Here is an 18,764-nt window from a genome sequence, read left to right as displayed (position 1 = left end):
AGCATATTCACATTTTACTATTACTTTTTAAATTGTCTTCAAATCCAAGCACACTGATAATTAATTTTTAAATTTTTTTGGTTAATCCTCACCCAAGGATATTTTTTTCCCCATTGATTTTAGATAGAGTGGAAAGGAGGAAGGGAGGTGGAGAGAGAGAGAAAGAGAAACATCAATGTGAGAGAGACACATCAATTGGTTGCTTCCCACATGACCCTGACTGGGGCCGGGGATGAAAGCTGCAAACCCAGGTACATGCCCGTGACCAGAATCGAACCCACAACCCTTAAGTCCATGGGTTGACACTCTTAACTGCTGAGCAAAACCTGCCAAGGCCAATAATGAAGTTTTAAGAGAGAAATGTTTTACTTGGTTTGAGCATTAAAATAATTGAAAGAATTTATTTATGTATAATTTAACAAATATAGATTGAACATTATTCTAAGCACTGGGGATTGAACAGTGGACACCATTCTCCGCCCCTATGGAGTTTAACGTCCAGTACTCTGATGGGAGTGACAGACAATAAACAAATCATGTGTAATAACATAATGTCAGACAGAAGTAAGTGCCATGAAGCAACATAAAAGTAAAATGAAGGGATAGACTTAAAATGTGGTGTTGTAGTTAAAATGCCCAAAATCGGTCTTTTTTTGAGTAGAGCCCTGCAAACAGAGGGAAAGAGCATTTCAGCGAAGGAGTGCCCTGTCCTGACGAGCGGGCATGCCTGGTGACTGAGGAAACAGCAAGGAGGTCAGCCTGTCTGCGGCGAACAAGCTAGGGATTGGCAGGTGTTGTAGGTCAGCGTTTTTAGAAGCAGATGCTGAGAGAGAGAAAGTCATCATAACAACTCTAAATGGCACATTGACGCATATAACCTAAAAGTGATCAGATGGAGAGAAGTGACACATAATTTTGAAAAAAAATGTTTTGCTAAATTACAATAAGCATAATTCTGGACCCAGTATGAATTATTTTATTAGTGGGATCATAGCCATACTTTTATCTTCCTCTTTTTTGTTTTTATGTTTTAGAAGTAATACAGATCTATGATGATATTAGGAAAAAGTCTATTATAATTTTTGATACAGAAAGATTTTTTCCTCAAGCTTCTAAATTGTGTGAATTGCCTTTTTTTTTTTTTCCAGATGATAGTGAAAAACACCAGAATGATGCAGGTCTATATGTAATTGTGCCAATAATTATTTCTTCGTTAACCTTGTTGCTTGGAACGTTGCTAATATTACATCAAAGGTATGAATCTTCAGCATATTTAAACCTTGAAATACAAATCAGAAATATTATATCCTAACTATTTTTTGGTAAAACTAGCATGGCATAAAAAGCAAAGGCCTGTTTTCAGATAGCTAAATTCTGTTTTGCTAGCACAACATAAAGCTCATGGAAGAAATGAATATTTCTGTGTAAATACATGCGGGAAATAACAAGCCTCTAATAGGAAATCCCAGGCTGTGTGTTGTTGGAGGTGGCAAAAATGGCTTTCAGAGTTGTGCAATTTGGGTTGAGGACTTTTAGTGGTGAACATTTACCTGGGGCAGCCAGTTCGCATATAATCAGTAAGCACAATGCTTTTTAAAAATCAGCGTTCCTGGCTATAGTGAGTGTGGTTTAACAAAAGGCCTTGAATTTCTTGCGGCTCTACAGGTGCCGCATTATTCTGTGCTGAGAGGTCTGGACCAATGAGTTTATTTCACACAACAAATCTCTACAGAAACTTTTTTCTCCCAGCAGAAAAGAAGAAGAGTCAGTTTTAGAATCAGAATTTATCTTCCAGTCATGTGAGCTGATGGGGCCATATTAAGTGGAATTGTTTCTGAAACTCACTTGGTGACAATTTTTAATATTTTATTTTCTCTGAGAAAAACCTATGCGAAGTGCCTGGAACACAGTTTTCAAAACGTGTTGGCTATTTTTTATTATTATCATGATTTATTGGCTTTGGTCTGGATAGCTCATTGGTGGAAATCTTCATGTGATATAGCTCTGGGGGATTAATTTCTAGCTGATACATTGATGAACTGTTAACATTTTCAATATGAATCTTTTTCTCTAATTCTAATGCCTTATTTATCCTTTGTAGAATGAAAAAGCTGTTTTGGGAAGATGTTCCAAACCCCAAGAATTGTTCCTGGGCACAAGGACTTAATTTTCAAAAGGTCCTTTTTCAATTTTCTTAACCCAAAATATATAAGATTGCATTTTAGATGTCATATGCCTTCTAAAACTTTAAAATTCTTAAGGTTTAAAAGTTCTTACTTTATTCTATTCATTTTAACATGAGTCTAATCTATATATTTTCAAGAGTAGCAGGGTGTAAGGATTTAGAGCTGGGGGGATACAAAACTCAATAGGTAGTTTATCATATGACAGTTAATAATATATATTATCTTTTCTGTGTCACGGTACTATATAACACAGCAAATATTGAAATATTAAGGGTCGAATCTGATGGAGAACAGATATTTGGATTTTTTGGTATAAATTGATGATCCTTAGGCAAAAAGCTGGAATCAGTATTTTTAATACCTATAATTATCTCCATAATTATTTAAATCAATTCAAAAACTATATAAATAATCCTATCTTTAAACACTGCAATTGGAAAAATGCAACTATCATAATCAAACTGATACTTATGTAAATAGTTTCTTTCAAACTAAAGTATTTAATGAAAGAATTAGTTAACTGTAATAAAATTATTTGTACCTGTGGTCTATAGTAAATTTCTCAGAAAGCTCAAGAAGTAAGTGAATATTTTATTAATTCTCAAAATTTCTCTTGAAGAAAGATTTTGGTTTTCCACCCATAAAACTGGGAAAATAGGGGTTTAGTTTTCATGTCAAAATATCTATAGGATGCTTTAAACAATAATCATATGGAGGTTATTATGCAGTTGCAATATTGCATCTTTATCATTAGTCACTTAAAAGTCTTCAGTGGTTTCCTTGTAGCTACGAGATCAAGTACAACCCCTTTCAGCTAGTAATCAACAAATTCTCTCTGCAATCTGTTGCCAACTTTCTTATCCAGTGTTTTCTGTCCCTGGGCCTCGCTCATGCCTTTGCTATTTATTCCACCTCAACAGACTCTTCCATGTCAGTGAAGACCTTGCTCTAGGCCCTTCTTTTTCTAAACTTTCCTTTAACAAATTTAGTTTAGGAGAATTTCTGCCTAACCCACCACCCTGCCCAAAGTTCCCAGGTCATTTTTTTTGTTTAATTTATTGTGAAGAGTGGCTTACCATGACAAATATTTGTTGAATTCCTCCTGTTTTATGCAAGGTATGAAAGTAGGATTTCATTAAAGAATAGCTGGCAATTTGTTGTAATTATGTACAAATTATATGCAAATCTCTGAGATTCTTACCTTACTTCACATCTTGGTGTCTCAGTTTCCCTTCCTGTAAAATGAAATCAATAGAATTTACCTCATAGAGTTGTTTGGGGGATTAAAGAAGATTGTACTTATAGTAAATTTTCAATACATATTAATTATTATTATTTTATATATCATAGAGGAGTGGCTGCTTTGAAAGCAGAATTGAGTTTCTTTTCCTTCTCTAAAATAGTTTATTCATTTTAAAATTCATCCATTAATCCATTTAATATATTCATTCAAGGACCATTTATTGAATATCTATGCCAGTCATTGTGCATTACAGAAACTCGTGGAGTATACAGTCTAGTGGAGAATATAATCACTAATCAACTTATAATGGAAATAATATTATAATTTTAAACCACATGTTAGGAAAGAAAGAAACCCGGTGTGCTAAGAGCTTAGTGTGTGGGATGGGGGTGAGCAGGTAATGATAGTAAACCCCCCCCCCCCCCGCCGCCTGTTTTATAGAGCTATAATTGACATACAGCACTGTATAAGTTTAAGGTGTATATCATAGTGATTTGACTTACATGTATTGTGAAATAACTACCACAATAAAGTTAGTTAACATCCTTCATCTCATGTAGATACAAAAAGAAAAGAAAAAGAAAAAATATTATTTTTTTCCTTGTAGCGCTTTTAGGATTTTCTCTCTTGACAGTTTTTATATATACCACACAGCAGTGTTAACCATACTCATCATGCCGTACACTACATCCCTAGTGCTTATTTACCTTATAAGTAGAAGTCTGTGCCTTTTGACCTCCTACCTCCAATTCCGGCCTCTCTCCAACCCCCACAAATCTGATGGTATTTTTTTCCTGAGTTTGTTTTCTTAGATTCCACGTATAAGTGAGATCATACAGTATTTGTATTTCTCTGTCTGACTTCTTTTTACTTAGCATAATGCCCTCAAGGTCCACTCATGTTGCCACAAATGGCAGGAATTCCTCCTTTTTTTAAGGCTGAATAATATTTTATTATATGCATACCACAACTTCATTATCCATTCATCTGCTGATGGACACTTACGTTGTTTCCATGTCTTGGTTATTGTAAATAATGCTGGGAAAGGAACATTTGAGCTAAGATCTGGAAGATGAATAGTCATTAACTAGGTTTTGTCCTGGAGGGTTAGAGCCCAGGCAAGGCCTCCTGCAAATACAAAGCTGTATTGTAGGAAGGACCTTAGCACATTCAAAAACTGAAAATAGGGAGAATAGATGGCAAAGAGTAAGGAGGAGATCATTCTTTTTAAATGTGAGTTTGTTTGTTTTTTAATATGAGAGTTTTTTGTCAAAAATATCTAAATATCTAAATAAAATTTTATTTTATTTTTAAAGATTTTTAAATTGATTTTTAGAGAGAGGAAAAGAGTGGGGGAGAGAGAGAGAGAGTGAGAAACATTGATGTGATTGTGAAATATCAATCAGCTGCCTCCTGCACGCCTCCTAGCAGGGATGGAGCCCACAACCTGAGCATGAACCCTGACCTGGAATCGAACCGACAGCCGTTTGGTACAGGGGAGGATGCCCAACCAACTGAGCCACGCTGGCCAGAGCTAAATAAAATTTCAAAAGCTTCACTATAGAGGAATTTATTACCGTAATACAGGGAATAACCATCTTACTATCTCTTCAAAAGAAGATAAAACACTTTCTCTTCAGCATGTTAAGCTCTGAAATCTCCCCTATGAAGCACGATAATGGTTTGTAAGTGTTCGCAGGGCAGGGAAATGATCAGGCCCACCTCAGCAAAATGCAGTTTGAACCCGCACCGAACACCAGACACAAGGAGCCACTCGGTGGATCTAGGCTGAACCAGTGAATGTTGAAGGCTATGTGCTACCCCACTGTTTCACATACACTCCCTGAAGATGAACATAAGGCCACAGACATTTATACCATTAGACTAAAACAGTACCTTTTTTTTTTCAGGTTCTGGTAAATGAAAGAAGTGTGAAGAATTTTTAAATACCTACAGTGGGTGTAAATGCCCTTATTTGTAAGACAGATTTTTGTAAACCTCTGCAAATATTTAATTTCATAATCTTATAAGCTATTGTTTAAGCAAAACTAACCCTCAGGATGCTTAGTTTATTTCTAGGGCTTAACAGGTACACAGATCACACAATTAGGAATAAATCAGTTTTTGGAATATGGCAGGAATACTTGAAGTGTGGAACAGAATATAATTTCAAAGATTTTAATAATGATAAAAATCTTCTAAAATTTAGTAACTTTTTTCACTCTTGTTGCTTTAATCTCCTAAATAACTAAAATTTACTTTTTAGGGAAAAATAATACAGTGAGAATTGTGTTATATTACCCAAGAGTACAAGGTAAATGTACTAACTGCTCTGTGCTTTAATATTCACATTATTTTATTTAATTCACTCATAGGCCTAATTGCATAATATTTTCTTATGATAAAACTGAGGCTCAGAGTGGCTCAGAACTTGTCTTGATCTATCCAGCTGTGCATGTAAAAACCTCGGTGCAAACACAGGTTCGTTTGACTCAAACTGATACTCTCACCATCAATTCCATATTAACAGTTAATTGCTTAATATACTTAGTGACACTAAATTTTACATTTAAATATAGTTGAAAGGGTAAATTTTATGTTATGTATATTTTAATGCAATAAAAAATGGGCAATGGATCTGAAGAGACATTTCTCCAAATGGCCAATAAGCAAATGGAAATATGTTCAACCTCATTGGTGATTAAGTACAATAAATCCAAAACAACAAGATACCACTTTACTCTAGCTAGGGTAGCTACAATAAAAAAAACACAGATAATAGTATTGGTGAGAATGTGGAAAAATTGTAACTTTTATACACTGCTGGTGGGAATGTAAAATGGTGCAGTTTTTTTGGAAAATAGTCTGACAGTTCAATAGTTAAGCATTGAATTACCATGTGACCCAGCAATTCCACTCCTACCTAGATATCCAATAAAAATGAAATCATATATCCACACAGAAACTTGAATGTTCATAGCAGCATTATTTATAGTTTATAATAGCCCAAATGTGGAAACTACCCAAATGTCCCTCAAGTGATGAATGGATAAGGCACATTGTGGTATATTCAATTCCAAAAGAAAAGAAAACAGCCCTGGCCAGTTGGCTCAGTGGTTGGAGTGTTGGCCTGCAGACCAGAGAGTCCCAGGTTTGGTTCCCGCTAGGAGCAGGTACCAAAAAAAAAAAGGAAACAGAAATTTCAGTGGTGGATCTAAGGAGGTTATTTTTATCATTTTATTTTTCAATTACAGTTGATATTCAATATCATCTGTATTACTTTCAGGTGTATGTGGTGGTCAGACAATCATAGTTTACAAAGTGATTCCCCCCATATTCCCAGTACCCAACTGGTACCATACATAGTTATTACAACATTATTCACTATATTCCCTACGCTGTACTTTATAGGGAGGTTCTTTTTCATTTAAGTTGGTCATCAGTTCTTTCTCCAGTCAACTCTAGGAAATTATGTTATTTCTTTGATAATTTCCTCTTGTTTCTTTTATTCTCTCTTTTAGAGTCTGTATTCATTGGATTTTGGACTCTCTGCATTGATCTGTATTTTATTATCTCTTCTCTGTTCTTTGTGATCTTGTTTTACATTTGAGACCTTGCCATAACCTATTCTCAGCGTTTCTGTTGAATTTTATTTACTATTATATTTGTAAATTTCCAAGTATTCTTTTTAAGAGTATTCTCTTCTGGTTTCATGCATGCAGTGTTTTATTAATCTTATTTAAAATACCATTAGAGAATTGTTGTTTATTTCTTTTAAAAATTCTCTTTTCTTCTATTCCCTGAATTCTGTGTTTTTGCTAGGATCATGTTTTCCCCTTGTTTTTCTTGGCCTTACTTTTTTCTTTATCTCAGACTTATGGTAGTAGTAGTTTGTTTCCCTTTTATGTTTAAGAATGAAAAGTAGACATGCTGACAGAGAGCCAAGACATATAGACAGGGATTGTTGCCATGGGTGGGTAGACATGAGGAAAGATGTACCCATGGCTGTTTGGTTTCTTCCCATGTTACTTTTTTTTTTAATCCTCATCTGAGGATACTTTTACATTTTTAATCTTCAGAAAGGGTAGAATGGAAAGAGGGCAGAAGAGAGAGAGAAACATCAATGTGAGGGAGACACATCGATTGGCTGCCACCCACACAACCCCAAGTGGGGCCGGGGACGAACCACAACTGAGATACATGCCCTTGGCCGGGAATTGAACCCGGAACTCTTTGGTCTGCAGGTCGACGCTCTAACTGCTGAGCCAAACTGGCCAGGGCTCCCTCCTTAGTTACTTTTAAGAACAAAAACCCCAAGTTGGGTGTGGAGGGTAGTTCTAATACAAAGGTGCCTTGATGTGTACCTGAGGAATACAAGAGCCCCATTCCCTATCCAGAGTTTCCAATTTTCTAACCACTCTGGAGATGTTCTAGTCTGCAGCTTCCTTTGCTCATCATTGTTTTCTACACACATTCAGTCATTTTTTATTTATTTTTTTTATCCTCACCCAAGGACATTTTTCCTTTTTTTTTTGTACAGATAGAGTGGGAGGGAGAGAGAGGAAGAGACAGAGAGAGAGAGAAACATCGATGTGAAAGGGACACATCGAGTGGCTGCCACCGCACGACCAACCAGGGCCGGGGACAAACTGCAACCGAAGTACGTGCCCTTAGCGGGAACCGAACCCGGGTCTCTCCGGACCGCAGGCCGATGCTCTAACCGCTGAGCCAAACAGGCCAGGGCTCATTTTTTATTTTTAAAAAACAAATTCAAAATCTCATTCTTTCTTACCCTTCTCAGATTATCTTCTTTGTTGTGGGTGTGTATTTGATTTACTCATGTATTTTCATTCCAACATATATGCTCAATCTTCCATCTTGAATGAGATGACTTCACTACACCATTTTTCTTAATACTTTAACAGTCAGAATCTTAAACCTTGGCCCGTGTGGCCCAGTTGGTTGAGTGTCATCCTATGCACTGAAAGGTCACTGGTTTGATTCCCGATCAGGGCACATGCCCAGATTGTTATGGGTTAGATCCCCAGTAGGGGTGCGTACAGGAAGCAACTGACCCATGTTTATCTGTCACATCTATGTTTTTCTTTCTCTCTCTCTGAAAAACATATTTTTAAGAAACCAGAATCTTAAAACATACTATACAGTATATAGATTATGTATTATAGACTTGTATACCTAAAATCTATATAATTTTATTAACCAATTTCACCCAAATAAATTCAATGAATAATTTAAAAAAATAAAATAAAAATCAGAATATTAGAAAAAGATTGAATTGTATTGTAGGAAAACACATTGTAGTCACTCAGTAACCTTGCTTTTCTTCTAATTCAAATTTCACAGTGTTTAAAAGACTTTAACCATATTTTCTTTGGCATTTTTGCCTAATCTATGATTTTCTTTCTCTAATTCCAAATCATCTGTATTTTAAAAATCTAACCCTGATCATTTGTTGTCTACATTTATGTCAATTTTCACAAGAGTGTACTCCACTTAACAACCTTTAGGAATATTGAAGCTTAAACAAAATGGATTTTTCCTTGTGACTCAAAGACTATTTTAGATTCCGCTGTCTGCGCTAGGCCTCTAAAGAAGAGGCTCAGCCAGCTGTGGAAGAGCATCCTCATATGAGGCATATCATCCTGACGTTGCTAGCATGGCCTTGCACAAGTGTGGAAGAGCTGGCGCAGTTTTGAGTTAGAAGTTCTATTTAGAGGTGCACATTACTGGGCTTAGACGTGTATATTCCAGTTCCCTAAAGTATGACTTCAGTTTTGTTTCTTTTCTTATTCTTTTTAATATTTATACATAAGCCCTTGAGTTATAAGGATCCAGAAGAGAGTGAATTAATCAGCTCAAATCTATCACAGCAAGTAGAAAAAGCAAAACAAAAACCATGTTCTCCTGACTGTATTTGGGGTATTTTTTTCATCTTCCATTGTGCTATAGAAAGATTGCTGGACTGGAAAATAAACAAATTTAGAGTCCTCACTCTGCTCTAATTAGCTGTGTAACTTTAAGCCTCAATTGTTTTGTCTAAAAATGGGGAGAGACATGGACCAAATTTCTTTCTTTTTCTTTGGAGAAGGGGAATTGTTGTATATAGTTTTACCTGTAGTTGAATAGTTGTATATAGGTCTGTATATTAAGTTGAATAGCTGTATATAGAGTTGAATAGTTTTATATAGTTGTATATAGCCTGGCCAGTGTGGCTCAGTGGTTGAGCGTCAGCCCATGGACCTAGAGGTTGTCGGTTTGATTCCCTGTCAGGGCACGAGCTCAGGTTGTGGGCCTGATCCCCAGTGCGGGGCATGCAGATGGCCAATCGATGTTCTCTCTCATTGATGTTTCTATCTCTCTCTCCCTCTCCCTTCCTCCCTCTAAAATCAGCTAAGAAAAAGAAAATAGTTGTATATAGAATCAAATAGTTGTATATAACGGCTATATATTTAGTTGAATAGTTGTATATAACTGTATATATAGTTGAATAGTTATATAGCTGTACATATATAGTTCTTGGAGTTATATTTATATAGTGTAATAGTTATACATAGCTATTGTACATTTAGTTGAATAGATATAAAATACTGCATATATAGTTGAATAGCTGTATATTGCTCCTTTATATTCATTTAAATAGTTGTATGTAGATGTGTATAACTTGAGTAGTTGTATATAGCAGGATCTGTGTTTGATTTGTTGCATATAGCTCTGTATATTGTTGAATAGTTGTATGTAGCTGTATATTGCTACTGTATATTCATTTAAATAGTTGTATATAGAGGTATATATACTTGTGTAGTTGTGTAGAGCAGGATCTGTAGTTGGATTGTTTTATATAGCTCTGTATATGTTGAATAGTTGTTTATAGTTATATATATAGTTGAGTAGTTGTATGTAGCTATATATATGTAGTTGGATAGTTATACAGATGATTGCTTTTTTAGATTAAAAATTATGATAATGATTTTGTAATTCTATTTTTCACTATTTGGGCCCTTCTTTCTCTTAATTTTTTTATTTTTGTTTTCACTGCTCTATTTTTTTAATTTTTCTTGTTCCAAACTAGGATAGCTTTTGTTCCCCACACACTTTTTTATTTTCTAGCTTTTGTCTTTCTCTTCTTTTACTTACTTTGTTATTTCTCTCTACTTTTTTTTTTTTACTGGGGTAGTTAAGACTGTCCACAGAGTGTGATATTAAGATATACATTAAGAAAGTGGGAGAAGCCACCTTAATTCAAAATTTTACCTTTTTCTAAAAAAATGTAGTATTGTAAGATAACACAGAAATTTATAGTCCAGAACCCATGCCTGACAGAAAATGATTTGAAATATTTTATATTTTGATTTATAAGTAATTTTTTTTTTATTTTTCTTTCTTATTTTGTTTTATTTTGTTTAAACAGAGTACGGACATTCTTTGAAGTCTAATCATGATCACTACAGATGAACCCAATGTATCAACTTTCCAACATTCTATAGAGTATTAGAAGATTTTTATATTTTGAAGAAGGGGAGAAAAATCTAAAAATAAAATTTGGTTGAACTATTGAGAACTAAAATATGATGGATTATGCTGATGTAGAACTAAAAAAGGGGTACATTTGGGGTCAAGATAAAGGTCTGAGTCCAATTCAGTTTGGATGTGTGATTACTTTTCAGGTTATTTGAAGTTTAAAAAGCAGTATTCATGATATCTGGCTGTTGATTTATCATTTGGTCATGAAACATTAAAAAATGATAGCTGTTGCTCTTACTACATATCTATTAGATATCATCAAATATAAACAGTGCTATGACTAGATGAAAACCGCAGCTTCTGAATGTAGTTTTGCAAATACACTGACTCTAATGACAGATGCAGTAAAAGTATTTAGTTTATACTTTCATGTCCAAAAGCTTCCATTTTATATTCTTTTATAGCCACTTCAATGTGGTCAATCTGGGAATTTTCACTTCCAGTAGTCTCAAAATGGTCAGGTGCTAACTTCTATTTCATTTTGAAGAAAGCCAGAGGTTACCGTGGGTGCTGGTCACAGGCCTCTGGCGTTACAGTTCATATCAGGGAGACCTGACATATTGAGGTCAGATTGACCTGAAAACACATTAGCTTCCAGTTCAACCTCCTTGTGAAAATTTTGCTTGAATTTAATTTAGTCACATTGACCCTCCCAAAGCTTCTGGCAGGCAGGGGAGTGTGCAGAGATGCAAGAAGGAAGACTCTTTGGAGCTTTTACAGATACTTCATGGCGAGGACAGGACTTTTCTCCCTGAAAAAGACCGCCTGCTATTTTTATGAACTTAGCATAGTAACTGTGCTCTGTTGCTCACATTCAAAATAAACCAGTCTCTGTGTGATGAACCCAGACGATATTCAAATGTAGGCAATGCATGGATCACTTCATTTAGATTTCATTCATTGTTTTATTTGAATATATATTAAAAAAAAAAACACTAAAAATAGGATAACTGTATCCTTTTTCCCTTTCATTGAATTTACTTTTTTATTTTACTTAAAATTTGTTTTTCCTTTATTGGTTTTAGAAAGAGAGGAAGAAAGAGGGGGAGAGAGAGAGACATCGATGAGAAAGAACATCAGTTAGCTGCCTCCTGCATGTCCCCCCACTGGGGATCGGGCCCACAACCTGGACATGTGCTCTGAGTGGGATTCGAACTGGCTACTTCTTGGTGCATGGGTCAACTGCTGAGCCACACCCACCGGGCCCCTTTCTTGAATTTAAATAGATGACATTGGGATGTAAAATCTAAGTCTGAAATTAAGAAAATACATTCTTTATTTCCTGCCAGCTGAACACATTTTTAATATGTTCCCAGACTGTTCTAAAATCTAAAAAATTTAGTTGCATATAGTAATTTAAATGACTTTTAATGAGCATACTTTTAATAAAGGTTTATGACTCCTTTAGAAAATAATTTCAATAATATATGAGTCTATTATTTCTAATTAATTATTAGTGAAATCTTCCATCTGGAAAGAATGCATTTGAAGACATGTAAATTATTTGTTGTCAATAATTAGTCACCTTAACCTTAAGAAAAAAAAATGAGCAAGCAAACATTCAAAGGAAATCATAAATCTAAGTATAAATTTTTGTCAGAAAGAAAATAGACACAGAAACAGTTTCTCTTCATAGATTATGTTTATAGAATAACGGAAATAGTTATGTTAACATGATATCTGTAATTATGCAGTATTTTAATATCTGTATAAGTCTTCCATTATTATATTTAGCATTTGGTATATTTATTCTTTTATGGTTATAATCACAAATATATTTCATTCAAGTGTTCAGAACTTTGCTAAATGAATTATGTTTTTATATGGAATAGATTTGCCATGATGAATTCAGGTAATCTGAATTCATTTTATTAGTTTAAAAGTTATAATATTCAAAAGTTGTTACATGTATGACATACAAATTGAACACATTTTCTATAGCACTTCATTTAGTTGTGTTAACTTTTCAATGTGCTGTGTCCACAGTATTCTTTACTTTGCATTTATTTTTTCAATATGTTCACATTGTATGAGTTGTGCTTTTTATACACATATTCTTGATGTGTAGATGCTTGGGAGGATTTTTTCTTGTGCTGTAACCACCATTCCTATAAAAATATGATATGCATTTGCTTTGTATATTTGTCTTCATTTCACATGTGCCATAGTATGTATTTTTATATGAAGTTTTTTATAAGGAATAGTAATTTACAAGTCAGTGATCATCTTTTTCACCTTCTTTGTTTTCAACAGATAGGTATTCTTAGTTCTTATTTTCTGATAATCTTAAACAGATTCTCAGTATGATGTAAGGCAGATAAGTTTTTAGCAGTCATAAATATTTTACCTTCATATATCTTATGTCGTCATGAAATAGATATTTTAACCATCTTTGGGACAAGTTTTTTGCTCATTTGTTTTTATTTTAATTTGATTTTTTTAGTTGATACTAAATTTTCAGTTTGTGCAAATCTAATCTGCTATTAAATGTTAGGAATTATTCAGAATATAGCATTTTCTACCTACAAAAATCAGTCTTTAATGAGAGCTAAGCACTCTTTAGTCCTCACCACAGTGCCATGAAGTAGGTATTGAAAATGTTTTTACAGATGAAGAAACTGAAATGAAAGGCAGAGAGATTTATGTACTTGTCCATGGCCACAGAAATAGAAGGACTCAAACCTAAATTAGTTTCATCCTACTTTTAACCATCATCTACTGCTTTTCCTTTATGATTTTTGATATATTTGTTTCAGTCCCAAACTAGTTAATTTTTTGTTGACTTATGTCCTTCAGTATTAACCTTTCACTCTTCCATTTCTGCAAGCATGCCATAGTGAAGCAAAAGAAAAAAGTAATACCATTGAACATTAAAATGTATCTTTTCTTTTAGCCAGAAACGTTTGAGCATCTTTTTATCAAGCATACAGAATCAGTGACATTTGGTCCTCTTCTTTTGGAGCCTGAAACCATTTCAGAAGATATCAGTGTTGATACACCATGGAAACATAAAGATGAGAAGTCACCAACAACTATGGTTTCTCTACTTTTGACAACTTCAGATCTTGAAAAGGGTTCTCTTTGTATTAATGACCAACACAATAGTGCTAGCTTCTCTGAGGTGGGGAGCACCAAGATAACCTGTGAGGACGAAGGCAGGAGACAGTCCTCTGTTAAATATGCCACCCTGCTCTGCAACTCTAAATCAGGTGCAATCCATGAAGAGCAAGGGCTTATCAACAGCTCGGTCAGCAAATGCTTCTCTAGCAGAAATTCTCTAGCAAAGGATTCTTTCTCTAATAGCTCATGGGAGATAGAAACACAGGCATTTTTTATGTTATCAGATCAGCATCCCAATGTAATTTCACCACACCTTAAATTCTCAGAGGAATTGGATAAACTTTTGAACCCTGAGGGAAATTTCTCTGAAGAAAATAATGATGAAAAATCTGTCTATTATTTAGGGGTCACCTCGATTAAAAAAGAGAGCAGTGTGTTTTTGACTGATGAGTCAAGGGTGTTGTGTCCTTTCCCAGCCCACTGTTTATTCACTGACATCAGAATCCTTCAGGACAGTTGCTCACACCTGGTAGAAAATAATTTCAATTTAGGAACTTCTGGTCATAAGACTTTTGTATCTTACATGCCTCAATTTCAGACTTGTTCCACTCAGACTCAGAAGATAGTGGAGAACAAGATGTGTGACCTAACTGTCTAATTTCAATCAGGAAACATCTCAGATTATGTTATAATGAATCATGTAAAGTAAATGATATTCCACAATAGTTGTGAATAGGGGGAGAAAAGAAAGCTGTCAGTCAAATTTGAAAGTGATTGTTTCAAAATTAATGCTATCTCTTTGTCTTCACTCAGTTATATAGACAAGAAATGTGAGAAAGCCTTTATGAGCTCTGACTCTTCTAATGATTCCTAACAAGCTACAGTGGGAAGGTCTCCAATGCCTTGTTTCTAGCTAAAAATAAGCCCAACAAATATATTTTGTGAACATTAGACCTGTGTAGAAAGAGCTAATCTTCTGAATTACACCTACATCTGAAAGAAGACTTCAAACTAACACGTGGGAGATATAACTGTTGTTTCAAGGACGTGGTAGTTTTACCTTGAGTTGTCTTTGTTTTATGCATGAACATGCACACACAAACACACACCTGATAGGCATTGTTGTGAATTTTGAAGTGTGTGATGTATTTGTATTTTGTGCTACTAGACTGTGTGATTTAAAGATTTTTCCATTTAACAAATTTGCATTGAGCACTGAACTCTTGTCTTAGGCATTCCATTAAATGTTGCATATAAATAGAGGATTTAGCCCTGGTCTAGGGTGTATAGTTGTGAAGACTGGCAAGTAAGCCAATATTTATGTATCAAATCTAAGATATGTACAATAGAATGAAACCACGTATTATAATTGCACTACTCACAACCAGTATTTTGAGGACAACACAAGCACTCTTGCAAACATGTCTGTCTTAACTCTTCTCTACAAAGATGTTGAAATGTTCACTTTCTGATACAGTTAGATTGCCAAATGTTACTGTATATGACTCTAGAATCATTGTCTTTCCCCCATTCCCACTTGCATGTACACTATTTTTCTTCACATTCTCTCTATGTAAACCAACCACTGTGCTAATACTTTCCATACTTGAACTCAATTAATTATTAAAATAATTGTATGAGACATGTATTAATCATTACACTCCTTTTAAAGATTAAGAGATTAAATAATTTGTCCAAGGTCACAGGGTTAGTGGAAGATGGAACTAGGATTCAGATTGAAATCCGGATCTTTTCAATGCTAGTGATTATATTTTTAATCTATACCTTGTGTTGCCTTCCATTAATAAAGCAACCCCACAAAAACTGATGTGTCATCAAATAAAATTTATTAGGTAGAAATACAATGCCAGATGAAAATTAGGTGAGAATTACACAAATATAGTCTTTGCCTTTAAGGATTTTAAAGTTTATTGTTTGTTTCAGCTTTTGGTATGGCAGGAAAATTGAAAGACAGCATATTGGGCAACAAGTTAAATTAAGAAACCTGCACAGATAGATGTTCAATGGCAATAAGTAAGAATTTGATTATCAGCAACATCAAAAGAAATACTTTAGTCCTCAAAAATATGCTGATGGGTTGTTAAACATTACAAATTTCATACTTTTTTATTTCTTTATTGATTTTGGAGAAGAAGGGAGAGGGAGAGAGAGAGAGAAATATTGATGAGAGAGAACATCAGTTGGTCACCTCCTGCATGCCCCTCGCTGGGGATTGGGCCCACAACCTGGGCATGTGCCCTGAATGGGAATCAAAATAGTGGCCTCTTGGTATATGGGTCGATGCTCAACTTCTGGGTCACACTGGTAGGGAACAAATTTCATACTTAAACTGAAAGAGGGTCTGCTGATTTAACTGTTACCTGAAATAAATTTCTACATGCCATCTCTATTCCAGGTGTAACCATATGAAATGAGCAGTACTAAACAATAACAAAGATCTCAGATGCTGTTTGACCCAGTGATCCCACTTCTGGGAATATATCCTAAGAAGCCTGAAACACCAATCAGGAAGAATATATGCACCCCTGTGTTCACAGCAGCACTATTTACAATAGCTAAGATCTGGAAACAGCCTAAGTGCCCATCAGTACATGAGTGGATAAAAAAGCTGTGGTACATTTATATAATGGAATACTATGCAGCTATAGAAAAGAAGGATCTCTTACCCTCTGAGACAGCACGGATGGACCTGGAGATTATTATGTTAAGCAAAATAAGCCAGTCAAAGAAAGACAAATATCATAATCTCACTTATATATGGAATCAAATTAACAAAATAAACTGATGAACAAAATAGGTCTAGAGACGGAAGCATGGAACAGACTAACAGATCTCAGAAGGATGGGGGTGGGTGGGAAGAGATTAACCAAAGAATTTATATGCATATATGCATAGCCAATAATGTGATGGCCTGGGGTGGGGCAGGAATTGGGTGGAGACGGGTAAAGAGGGGTGGTAAATGGGGGACATCTGTAATACAATCAACAATAAATAATAAATTAAAAAATGTGAATATAGATTTGAGAATTAAAATACATTCAATAGTTAATAAAAAATTTTGAGATCCCAATTGTGAGATATTTTTTCACACTTCATGATCGTTTCCCACTTAGGAATCAATAAAGCTGTTTCATGTCAGAAGTATTGTTGAGATGTTTTAAGATCTCACATACTCAGCTGATGACCCTCTTACAAGAGAAAGATGGGGGCCCACATCAGCACACTGTACAATTAGTGTGGGATGAAAACGTTGGTTTTTTACAAACGTTAGTTGAGAAAAATATTTTTTCACTGATTTTTAGGTGGTTTCCAGGTTCAAAAGCAGAAATTATTACATATATGGAGGTTTTGGTAAAATTGGCCATCATGTTTAATATTGCTCATACAATACAGATATTTAATTGAGGATAGAGTATAGAAAAGATAGAAAATTACATTTTGCCCCAGTCTGCATATAATTGGAGACTAAAAACCGAGCATGTTCATTGAAACACAATGTTCGCCTGTGATCTGAGACCCAGGGCAACATGGAAGAGAAACCGATAGATGTTTCAATCAGCCCGAGGTTTCATCTCGCTGTGCGGACACGGGTGGATTCAGACGTCCCAAGACTGCTGGAGCCCTGCAGGACTGGGTTAACCTGAGATTGTTGATACTATCCTGGTGCAACTTCAGTTCCAAAAACAAACACAAAAAATGTTAAAATATTGAAAATCCGAGGAACTTTCATGGACACGGCTGAAGTGGTACAATTTGGCCTATTGGCTCATATTAGACTAGACCACATTTACTGTCAATGTGACACAGCTAGGGCTGTGACTTCCACTTTTGAATGTTCATTTCACTATATATATTACCGTATATTATTGGGTCTTTTTTTTTTTTTTCCCTGATATTTTGTTCAGATAGAGTGGGGGGGGGAGAGAGAGAGAGAGAGAGAAACATCAACGTGAAAGGGACACATCGAGTGGCTGCCACCCGCATGACCCAACCAGGGCCGGGGACAAACTGCAACTGAGGTACGTGCCCTTAGCGGGAACTGAACCCGGGTCTCTCTGGACCGCAGGCTGACGCTCTAACCGCTGAGCCAAACCAGCCAGGGCTATTATTGGGTCTTTATGAAAATTATATACAATAAATAGTGAATTTTCATAAAAATGTAGAATCTTTTATATTTCAGGATGGTCAGATATTCTCCATTTCTTCTCAGAGATTCTGTAAAAAAATTTAGGGGAGAGAGGAGTTGAAATATCAGTTTGGACTTTAAAACTTAGGCTGAATCAGATATTTTGAATATCTTATTTAAAGACCTTAAATTGCAATAAAAACTACTATTCAGTTTCTAGAATTATGAAATTCACACACAAAAAACTTAGAAATGAATCATTTGAACTATGACTTTCAATTTAAACAGACTGAGGATAAATCAGTTCTCACAGTTACTGAGATTATAGTTTTCCTAGGTTAAAAGCCTCAAGAACAAAAATAAAAAAATCGAGGAATACTTATCAAGACTCAGGGCCTCCTGTGGGAGCTCTGTGTTCCCATTGAGAGACGAGCTACATACTGATAAGAGGAATAAGAACATATATTATTTTTAAACCTAGTTTTAAATAATGAAAGGACATGGATGAAGTTCCCAAACTAGTATGTGATCCTGGACCTGGAATAAAGTTTTATGACCCTAAGCACGCCATTGTTCTCCCTCTTTT

At 35.1% G+C, this 18,764-nt stretch overlaps 1 protein-coding gene across 1 annotated transcript in view; it reads left to right on the top strand.

The window, feature by feature from the left end:
- Positions 1-14,689, top strand: part of LEPR (leptin receptor) — a 71,988-nt gene extending 57,299 nt beyond the window's left edge. Inside the window, exons 16-18 of the mRNA XM_036256271.1 lie at positions 1,149-1,254; positions 2,102-2,177; positions 13,865-14,689. Of these exons, the coding sequence (XP_036112164.1) occupies positions 1,149-1,254; positions 2,102-2,177; positions 13,865-14,689 (1,007 nt within the window). The remainder of the gene's footprint in view (positions 1-1,148; positions 1,255-2,101; positions 2,178-13,864) is intronic.
- Positions 14,690-18,764: the final 4,075 nt, after the last annotated feature.

This window comes from Molossus molossus, unplaced genomic scaffold, assembly GCF_014108415.1.
Source record: "Molossus molossus isolate mMolMol1 unplaced genomic scaffold, mMolMol1.p scaffold_m16_p_12, whole genome shotgun sequence".
Taxonomy (NCBI): domain Eukaryota; kingdom Metazoa; phylum Chordata; class Mammalia; order Chiroptera; family Molossidae; genus Molossus; species Molossus molossus.
This window is presented reverse-complemented; position numbering and strand designations above follow the sequence as displayed.